Source organism: Natrix helvetica, assembly GCF_964273705.1.
Source record: "Natrix helvetica genome assembly, chromosome: 4".
Taxonomy (NCBI): Eukaryota; Metazoa; Chordata; class Lepidosauria; order Squamata; family Natricidae; genus Natrix; species Natrix helvetica.
In genome coordinates, this window is record NC_138550.1 from 4,626,831 (window position 1) to 4,637,352 (window position 10,522).

Consider the following 10,522-nt stretch of genomic DNA (forward strand, 5'->3'; position numbering starts at 1 on the left):
GGTGATTGGCCCAAAGTTACCCAGCTGGCTTTCATGCCTAAGGCGAGACTAGAACTCCCAGTCTCCTGGCAATTGGCCCAAAGTCTCCCAGCTGGCTTTCATGCCTAAGGTGGGACTAGAACTCACTTTCTCCTGGTGATTGGCCCAAACTCACCCAGCAGGTTTCATGCCTAAAGTGGGACTAGAACTCCCAGTCTCCTGGCAATTGGCCCAAAGTCTCCCAGCTGGCTTTCATGCCTAAGGCGAGACTAGAACTCATGATTGCCCGCTTTCTAGCTAGGCGCCCTAACCACTAGAGCAAACTGGGTTAAGGTTAGTCCTTCCTTCAACATGGAAACCAAACGGATGATCTTGAATGAGTCAATTATTTTGTTGGAAGAAATGTCGATCCGACTTCAGTTCCAAGTGGGGAGAAAGAGACTGGAAACATGGTGGTTGATTGGAAAGATGGTTTAATGGTTAAACAGGACCACGTGGTTTGAGTCCTGGGCAAAAAGGCACATGGAGTGGAAAGAGAGAGAGATTTATACCCTCTGTGGGTCATTTGCATCCTTTTAGAGAGCCGTTGAGGCCACCTGGAGGTTTATCTCTGTCCTCAGGGTCACCTGAGTGATGCAAATGGGCGTGGAGCCTTCTTGGAACTGCTAAAAGTGTGTTGTAGACTGGAGATAGACAATGTTGTATATCCCTCTCCCCTCTGTTGAGAGAGGGCTGCTCAACTTCGATGCAGATGGCCTCTTTGACCCCTCTTTTAAACCAGCGGTCTTCTCTATCCAAAAATGAGATGCGAAACACCTTCGAAGAAAAACTGAAAAGTCCAGTTGGCTCTTTGAAAAAGCACCTTTGAGACAACCATGACCTGAGAGTCTCCATAGACATTTGCACAGATAAACCCTCATCTTCCTGTTGGCCTTAATCACGTGAGAAGGACCACCAAGATCCAATTGTTCTCAAAAGATCTCGAACAAGGAGCAAAGCTTAAGAGATCCTAGACCTGTGATAGCGAAACTATGGCACACGTGCCAGAGGTGGCAGCCAGAGCCCTCTCTGTGGGCATGGGCGCCCTCACCAGATGGTCTTCGTGGGGGCCCGAGCATCGGAAAATGGCCCCAAAAGGCCTGTTTTTTGGGGCATTTTTGGCCCATTTTCAGGCCATTTTCAAGCTGTTTTCTGGGGTGTTTTATGGCCGGTTTTTGGGCTGATTTTGGCCTTCAAAATGGCTGAACAACAGCCTAAAAACAGCCCCCAAATGACTTGAAAATGGGCCACAAATAGACCATTTTTCAGGCTGTCTTTGGGGCCAAAAACCGCCCAGAAGACAGCCAAAAAACAGGCATGCATAAGCCGGCCAACTGGCTGTCAGGTTCCTGGCATACTGGCAGACGTAGATACATGCACATTCCGGTTGGGCACTCGATGCCAGAAAGATTCACCATCACTCTTCTAGAATGCACAAATCCAGCATCTGGAGCGACCATCTTACATAGCCCAATACTGGGAAAGCTACCCAAGACACCTTCTAGATCAGTGTTTCTCAACCTTGGCAGTTTGAAGATGTGTGGACTTCAACTCCCAGAATTCTGGGAGTTGAAGTCCACACATCTTCAAATTGCCCAGGTTGAGAAACACTGTTCTAGATCTTCTGAGTTGCGAACGTTGAGCTACCACCAATGGAACAAAAACTTGTAGAAGAAGTCATTGGCTTTGAAGCGAAAGCCTTTTTCTGGAACGTAGCTCTGGAAAGACGTCTTGTAACCTTTGGCCTCCACGTCCATCTTGATACAGTCCAGGAGATCCCGAACGTTGGGGGCAGCTTTCCACGGGCCAAATTGGACCACGGATTTCTTGGAGGTATCTAAGCTGCTGAGAGCATCGCTACACCTGGCCACGTCTTCCAAAGTCTTCATCACGCAGAGCATGACGCTGGATTGGCGGGAGGCCACAGCTTCTGCCCGGGCGATTCGGATCATCAGCTCAATGTTTTCGGAATAGTTGGGCACTCGTGCAAGGAACTGTTTCCTGGCCACCAGCTCCCCAAAGATCTGAGGAGACTCTTCCAGTTGCTTGACCAGAGGCTTGATGTCGTAGTAGGTGGCTTCTTTGTAAACCTCCTCAACGTCTTGTAAGGGAACCTGGTCAGTACGCAGATACTCCAGGATGTATTTAAAATAAGTCCCAGGCCTGTCTATGAAGACTCGCCCCACCGAATCTGTTCGGGGTTTCGCCTGGCCAAACATCTCCGCCAGTATGGATCCTGGGTACTTCTTCAGGGTGCTCAGCGTGGTTGTGAAGATGTCCCCGCCAACGTTTAACTCGACGATTTGACACTGCGGATGAGAAGAGGGAGGGGAAGATATGCCACGTCTCGGTTTTGAGGAGGGAAAGAGCAGGGGGACAGCCACAGAGATCTAGTTAAAGTAGCTTTATCATCAATAATACATTGTTTTAAAGAAGTTCGCCTTGGTTCTTCTAGATCAAAAACAATTCCTCCTGTGGGATTGGCCTGGCCTACATTAAAATAGAATAGAATAGAATAGAATAGAATAGAATAGAATAGAATAGAATAGAATAAAATTCAGAATACAATAGAGAATAGAATAGAATAGAACAGAATAGAACAGAATAGAACAGAATAGAACAGAATAGAACAGAATAAAATTCAGAATACAATAGAGAATAGAATAGAACAGAAAATATAGAGAATAGAATAGAATTTAGAATAGAATAGAATAGAATAGAATACAAAATATAGAGAATAGAATAGAATTCAGAATACAATAGAGAATAGAATAGAACAGAAAATATAGAGAATAGAATAGAATTCAAAATATAGAGAACAGAATAGAATTCAGAATACAATAGAGAATAGAATAGAACAGAAAATATAGACAATAGAATAGAATTCAAAATACAATAGAGAATAGAATAGAACAGAAAATATAGAGAATAGAATAGAAAATATAGATATTAGAATATAATAGAATTCAGAATAGAATAGAGAATAGAATAGAATTCAGAATAGAATAGAGAATAGAATAGAATTCAGAATACAATAGAGAATAGAATAGAATTGATTTGAATTCAGAATAGAATAGAATAGAATAGAATACAGAATAGAATGGAATAGAAAATATAAAGAATAGAATAGAACAGAACAATACAATACTACCATACCATACCAGAGTTGGAAGGGACCTTGGAGGTCTTCTAGTCCAACCCCATGCTTAGACAGAAAACCCTCCACCACTTCAGACAAATGGTTATCCAACATCTTCTTTAAAATGTCCAGTGTTGGAGCATTTACAATCTCTGGAGGCAAGTAGTTCCACTGATTAATTTTTCTCACCATCAGGAAATTTCTCCTTAATTCCAGGTTGCTTCTCTCCTTGATTAGTTTCCATCCATTGCTTCTTGTCCTGCCTTCGGGGGCTTTGGAGAATAGGCTGGCCCCCTCCTCTTTGTGGCAGCCTCTCAAATATTAGAAATATCACCCCTAGTCCTTCTTTTCACTAGAACAGGCATACCCAATTCCAGCAACTGTTCTCCATATGTTTTAGCCACCAGTCCCCTAATCACTCTTGTTGCTCTTCTCTGCACTCTTTCCAGAGTTTCATCTTGTAAAAAAAAGATGATGGAATTGAGTATGTCTACCAAGTCAGGCCAAAACTGGCTGCAATATTTCAAGTGTGGTCTTATCTTAAATTTTCTGACAGTGAGAACAATTAATCAGTGGAACGACTTGCCTCCAGAAGTTGTGAATGCTCCAAAACTGGAAGTTTTTAAGATGTCGGATAACCATTTGTGTGAAGAGGTTTAGGGTTTCCTGCCTAAGCAGTGGGTTGGACTAGAAGACCTCCAAGGTCCCCTTCCAACTCTGTCATTCTAAGTATTATCAAGGCCTTATAAAGCGGTATTAACACTTCACGTTCTGGCTGGGGAATTCTGGGAGTTGAAGTCCACCCACCCTAAAAAATTTTCTCACCGCCAGGAATTGAGTTGACAAAATCCTTTCTTGGTGCATTGTGTGATGTCAATCCACTCCAGCAAGCAAAGTCTCCCCTTAAACAAAGCTGCATTTTCCACAAAGACTCACAAGGCTGTTTTCTACATCTCCTCCCCGCATCAGCTCCTCAAAGACAGCAACATATCGCCCGCCTACCAACTGCTCCTTGGGGGTCGCAAGGCTGCCAGAGAGGGGATTAAACTCACCCACCACCACCCTTCCTCTTTTTTCTTTCTTCCTTCTTGCTTACCGTTGGCAAGTTGGCTGGACTTTGTTTTCCAAGGATTTTTGGCTCGGGAGAACTACTCATTTTTTTTTCCTCCTCTAGCACTGGTGTCTCAGAGGTTTACCAGTTAGCAACTGGTGGGTTATTGTTGGGAACGGGCTCACAAACTGGTCTTCCTTTCCAGTTTCTTGTCACTACCCTGCAACACCCTGTTGTCCATTCACAGCCCGTTGCACTGCCAGGCGCTCCCTTCCAGGTGAAAACAGCATAACTCATGCACCTGTAAGCGGAAGTTTTGCATTTAGGACACCTTGAGAGGTGGCACTACACTCTGAAGTAGGAGGGGATTTCTGGCAAGGTTTCTCCAAATCCCTGCCTCCAGGCAGACACGTCAAACATGACGAATAGCCAGCCAGCCTAATCCTTCCTTCCTTGTCTCTCTCTCTTTTTAAAACTTTTTATTTTGCTTATGCAAACATAACATCCTTGCAACACATTTCGCTTCTTTTACATATCTGTTGTGTTTCTTTTATCTGTACATGTAAATCTTATATAACTATAACTAACTAACTAACTAACTAACTAACTAACTAACTAACTAACTAACTAACTAACACACAAACCTCAATTATTTCATATATCTTTTCTCTCCATTCTATATATAACAACCTTTATATACCTTTGAATCGTCTTACAGCCATTTCCTATCATTTATTTGCTACAGTCTATTTTATATTTCCATCTTTTATTCATTTTCCGGTTTTGTCATTATTTGTTGATTTGTTGATCTTTCTTCTTTTCTCTTTGGCTTTCCTACTTTTTTATCTCTTTCCTGTAGCCAATTATACCAGAAGTTCCCATACTAAGTAATATTCAGGTTCTTCTTTTATCTTTTAATTCTTTTGTAATACATACCAACAGAAGAAAATGTAATAAGAAAAAAATATATTGGAAGCGGCTCTTCGCCAGGCTCTTCTAACAGAAGGAATCTAATGGAATAACAGAGTTGGAAGGGACCTTGTAGGTCATCTAGTCAAACCCCCCCACCCAAGCAGGAGACCCTACACCGTTTCTGACAGATGGCAGTCCAGTCTCTTCTTGAAATCCTCCAGGGATGAAACTCCCACGACTTCTGAAGGCAAGTTGTTCTAGGACAGTGATGGTGAAACTTTTCGGCATCAAGTGGCCAAACCAGAAGGTGTAGGCACCAAAGCACCAGAAAACAGAAGCCCAGCTGGCCGGAGCACCCATGCCTGTTTTTTGGCTGTGTTCTGGGCCATTTTGGGGTTGTTTTTAGGCCGTTTTTCATCCACCATTGAGCCCAAATTTTCTGTTGATAGGAGACAGTTGATAGGTGAATTTTTGCCATCGTCCTTGGCCACAGTTGTTAAGTGAATCACGGGAGCTATTATCGGTAAGTGAATCTGTTAAAAGAATCTGGCTTCCCCATTGACTTTGGCTGCTAGAAGGTCGCAAAAGAGGATCACGTCACCCCAGGACGTTGCGACTGTCGTAAATAGCAGTCAGTGGGCAAACATCTGAATTTTGATCACGTGACCAGGGGGGGAGTGCTGCAATGGTCGTAAGTGTGAAACATGGCCATATGTCACTTTTTTTCCAGTGCCGTTGTAACTTTGAATGGTCACTAAGCGAATTGTTTTAGGTCAGGGACTTCCTGTATCTTTGACATCCCCGTGGCATGTGTTTGATAACCTGGACTACTTTGAAGAGCTGACACCTGGGGAGTTAGAACAGGTAATGGAGACACCTGACTACCTGGCATCTGAAAACAGGATGATTGACAACTGGACTACATACAACTTATATACCTGTCATTACACAGGTAAATCCTCATCTTCCGGGTGGCCTGTTTCCTGTCCGAATTTTGATCACACGATTGTGGAGAATGCTACAATGGTTATAATTGTGGGGGAAAAGATCATGTCACTTTTCTTTCAGTGCCCTTGAAACTTATAGAATAGAATAACAGAGTTGGAAGGGACTTTGGAGGTCTTCTAGTCCAACCCCCTGCTTGGGCAGGAAATCAAATATATTGATTTTTCCCCCTGATATGATTTGATGGCTTATTTGCACCCTATAATAAATCTTATGAGTCTTGACAAATGTATCTTTTCTTTTATGTGCACTGAGAGCATATGCACCAAAGGCAAATTCGTTGTGCGTCCAATCACACTTGGCCAATGAAGAATTCTATTCTATTCTATTCTATTCCATTCTATTCTGTTATATATTCTATTCTATTCTATTCCATTCCATTCCATTCTATTCTGTTATATATTCTATTCTGTTCTGTTCTGTTGTTCTATTCTATTCTATTCTGTTATATATTCTATTCTGTTTATATTCTATTCTATTCTATTCTAGTTTAGTCTAGTCTAATTATTTCAGACAAATGGCTATCCAACATCTTCTTAAAAACTTCCACTGTTGGAGCATTCACAACTTCTGGAGGCAAGTTGTTCCACTGATTAATGTCAAAGAAATTTCTCCTCAGTTCTAAGTTGCTTCTCTCCTTGATTAATTTTCATCCATTGCTCCTTGTCCTACCCTCAGGTGTTTTGGAGAATAGCTTGACTCCTTCTTCTTTGGGGCAGCCCCAGAGATATTGGAAGACTGCTATCATGTCATTATTATATTATAATAATCATAGAAGTAATTTTCAATGATAACAATACGTTTCAACTTCCTGGTGACTTTATTAGACAAATTGGATCTGTCCATTTGGAAGTTATCAGAAAGCCAAGTAGCATTTGAAAGAGATTTTTCTCTACAAGAATAATAATAAAAAAAAAAAACCTTGTAGATATTAGCTAATTTTGCAAATTTTGCAAGCAGGCAAAACACTGAAACTGGGGGAGAAGAAAGGGAATGAGCCAATATCTGGAATGAATTTTAGCCGTGTAGTTTTATTCACAATAAGTGCCTCAGTTCAGTTACATACAAAAAAAAAAAGTAGCATAAATATCGTTCTGAAAATGAGTTTCAAATAGTGTTTCAGTTCAGCCCCACCCTGATAGGGTGTCCAGGTTGATTCAGAAAACACACAAACCTGGAATGTTTCACCTATGAATAATAACTTAATCTTCCTTTCGCTCGAAGTAAGTTCATAATCATAAATATACATATTTTTTTGGCATTTCAAGACAAGGTTTGCTGGAGAGAAAGTTCTCTCGTTTGCTTGGAGCAAGTTTAAACCGCTTTCTAGAAATGGCAGCAGGTTGATGGCTGTCCAAGGATGTTCTTTAGAGCAGTTTTTGAGAAGGTTTCTGGTCCATCTTGTGGTTTTCGGGTAACAAATGTGGAGCAAGCCTATGAAATAAATCAGAAAAAAAAGTTTGTCTGTGATCTGTCCCAGACAGCGTGAAATCCTAGCGGCAGGAGCTGTTCAGGGATACCCATGTTTCTTTATAAATAGCTAATCAGGGTACAATTCTAGGTCCCCCCCCCCCCTGCAATGTTCACTCTTGATCAATCTTCGCCTACATGGATTTGAAATGAGGGTGCTGATAATTAGGGATTAAATCTTGCTACGAGGATACATTTTTAGGGACAGTTAATCAGGTTTTGGTGAAATTTATTTGTGTACGGCAGGGTTCATACATCACAGGAAGCCCCGTATGGGCAACATGGTTAGATTATATGGCCTTTATGCTAATAGAGAGGGGAAAATAGGGAGGGAGGGAGGGAGGGAGGGAGGGAGGGAGGGAGGGAAGAAGGAAGAATGGATGAATGGATGAATGGATGAATGGATGAATGGAAGAAAGGAAGGTGATAGTAGGATGGAAGGGAGGGAGGGAGGGAGGGAGAGGGGAAGGAAGGGGATAGTATGATGGAAGGAAGGGAAGGAGGAGGAAGACAGGGTGGAAGGAAGATAGGAAGAAAGGAAGACAGGAAGAATGGAAGAAAGGTGATAGGGTGGAAGAAAGGGGAGGGAGGGAAGGAGGAAGAGAGAAGGAGTGCATGAATGAAGGAAGGAAGAATTTAAGAAAGGAAGGGGATAGTAAGGTGGAAGGGAGGGATGGGGGAAGGAAGGAAGGAAGAAAGAAAGAAAGAAAGAAAGAAAGAAAGAAAGAAAGAAAGAAAGAAAGAAAGAAAGAAAGAAAGGTGATTGTAGGATGGAAGGAAGGGAGGGAGAAGGAAGGAAGAATGGAAGGAGAAAAAGGGGATAGTTGGGTGGAAGGAAAGGGAGGAGGAAGGAAGGAAGGTGAATGGAAGAAAGGAAGGTGATAATAGGGTGGAAGGAAGGGAGGGAGGGAGGAGGAAGGAAGGGAGAAGGAAGGAAACAGTCATAAGTCACTTTTTTCAGTGCCCTTGTAACTTCAGTCACTAAATGAACAGTTGTAAGTCAAGGACTACCTGTACTAAGGGACCAAGAAGTGTTAGAAAAAGTAAAACCTCATGTTTTCCATTCTTGAAGCCCCTCATCCTTCAAATCAAACTGATTTTTCTACAAGGGGGCAACTGAAGAAGTAAAAACCTTCAGTAGTACTAAAAATCCAGTAGTGATGTGGTGCTGAGAATTCTAAAAATCAAATGGTATCATAAAAAATAAAAACTGAGGGCCCTTCCCGATTCACAGTAAAATGAAACATCTTACCTTGTGTTGTTTCCTACTGTGTGCCTGTTTCTCCACAACTTAGCTTGATGCGTTGATGCGTTCCATAATTTCGTTGTATTTGGTGGTGACCGCTTGGGCTCTCTGGGTCAAATGATGCAGGACACGGCACAGACTGGACAAGTGGTAGTAAAAGATGTCTTCCAAGCTTTCCTTCTCCATGTTCTCCTCCACCTGAGGGACCCCAGGTAGCTTCTCTCGTCTCGCAGGTGAGGACCCACCGCCTTCCAACATCCCCTTGCCGGATTTCAGCAGCATAAAATGTTCAAACAAGTCCTTGTCGTCCGACTCGGCCCCGAAGGCATCTTCCAGGTCTTCTAAAGAGACTCCGCGAAGGAGGCTGGGAAACATCACCGTCTGCTCCATCTTCTGGATGGCCGAGACGTACTTCTCCATGGATGCAGGAGAGAGCATTTCTGGGAGTTGAAAGTCAGCTGGCATCTCGAAGTCTTTGTCGCACTGAGAGACCAGGAGCCAGGAACGAAGGGTGGATAAGGCTTGGACGGGGCATGGAGGACCATTTATGAGCAAAGCTGGGGAGGAAAATCAGACCCCGCTGGCGTGATCGGGATGAGTTCCATCAAAGGACACGCCTCGTTTTCCAGCCAATCTGATCTTTCTCCACATGGACCTTACTCTTTAGTTGGCAATGTGGGTTTATTGACACCTTGTCAGGCTTCCAAATTGGGCTTCTTCCAGAGGTTTGACCCCCTCAGAAGACATGTGGGGCCATGGATGACAGCTGCTGAGTCATTCTGGACAGCTCAGCTGGGCTGATTGGAAAATGCCCAATGGAAAACTTTTACACCAAGGTTTGAGAAACACTTGTAAGGTTTTTTGAGTTCAGCTCAGACTCTGATAATTCCAATGAAACTCTGAATACCAGGCTACGGATAACCAGTTTTTATCTTCTGCAGAATGCAAAAACTTGACGGTGTTTTTGTCTCCCATCTTAACAGAGCAGGCAGAGAGAGGAAAATAAACAAACAGGCTCGCGCCTCACCGTCGTGGTCGCCGTGAAAAAGAAAAACGTTTGGTCAAACGTCTTATAGTCTTACACAGCTTGCACAGATCGTCCTAGAGTTAGAAACATTCTTTCATCTTATGCCAGGGGTGTCCAAACTTGAGAACTTTAAGACTTGTGGACTTCAACTCCCAGAATTCCCAGCTACGCTGGCTGGGGAATTCTGGGAGTTGAAGTCCACAAGTCTTAAAGTTCCCAAGTTTGGACACCCCTGTCTTACGCCAACCTCATGATTTTTCTCAGCGCTCTGAAAACAATAGAACTTAGAAGGGGAAAGAAATACATTTCTTGGCATGCAAATCAGAGCTTTGTTAGGGAATGCTGAACACACATTTCAAGTTACAAGCAAGGTTACTTGACAGTTCGCCTAGGACAGGAGTCAGCAAACTGCGGCTCTGGAGCCTCATGTGGCTCTTTCCTCCCTCTGCTGCGGCTCCGTCACTGGTCGGCGCCACAATTTTGAGAGGAGCTTCCGGGGGGGGGGGGGGGAGAGAAGCACATTGCGCAAGGAGAAGACTCTATGGGAAGAGGAGGGTTTTCCAGTTGTCTCCACAATTGATAGGGCTTTCGGTTAGGACAGGTAGAGGAAAAAGTACGCCGCGCTAGGAGGAGACTCTATGGTGGGGGAACTGA

The 10,522-nt window shown here is 43.2% G+C and overlaps 2 protein-coding genes across 2 annotated transcripts; both read right to left on the reverse strand.

Moving 5' to 3' along the window:
• Nucleotides 1–1,642: 1,642 nt before the first annotated feature.
• KCTD14 (potassium channel tetramerization domain containing 14) lies at nucleotides 1,643–4,484 on the reverse strand. Its single transcript, XM_081952836.1, has 2 exons — nucleotides 4,254–4,484; nucleotides 1,643–2,327 (listed from the first exon to the last, which is right to left on the reverse strand). Exons 1-2 carry the CDS (start codon nucleotides 4,311–4,313, stop codon nucleotides 1,662–1,664), a joined length of 726 nt encoding a protein of 241 aa, XP_081808962.1. The 5' UTR covers nucleotides 4,314–4,484; the 3' UTR covers nucleotides 1,643–1,661.
• Nucleotides 4,485–7,136: 2,652 nt separating this feature from the next.
• Nucleotides 7,137–9,379, reverse strand: LOC309391974 (mid1-interacting protein 1-B-like). The gene is made up of 2 exons (XM_081952848.1): nucleotides 8,848–9,379; nucleotides 7,137–7,559 (listed from the first exon to the last, which is right to left on the reverse strand). Exon 1 carries the CDS (start codon nucleotides 9,304–9,306, stop codon nucleotides 8,887–8,889), a length of 420 nt encoding a protein of 139 aa, XP_081808974.1. The 5' UTR covers nucleotides 9,307–9,379; the 3' UTR covers nucleotides 7,137–7,559; nucleotides 8,848–8,886.
• Nucleotides 9,380–10,522: the final 1,143 nt, after the last annotated feature.

Excerpts from the sequence above, each read along its gene's own strand:
- KCTD14 (XM_081952836.1), bottom strand. The coding sequence starts at position 4,313 with ATGAGTAGTTCTCCCGAGCCAAAAATCCTTGGAAAACAAAGTCCAGCC. Across the intron at positions 2,328-4,253 it reads GTCCAGCCAACTTGCCAACG|TGTCAAATCGTCGAGTTAAA; the intron begins GTAAGCAAGAAG and ends TCTCATCCGCAG.
- LOC309391974 (XM_081952848.1), bottom strand. The coding sequence starts at position 9,306 with ATGCCAGCTGACTTTCAACTCCCAGAAATGCTCTCTCCTGCATCCATG.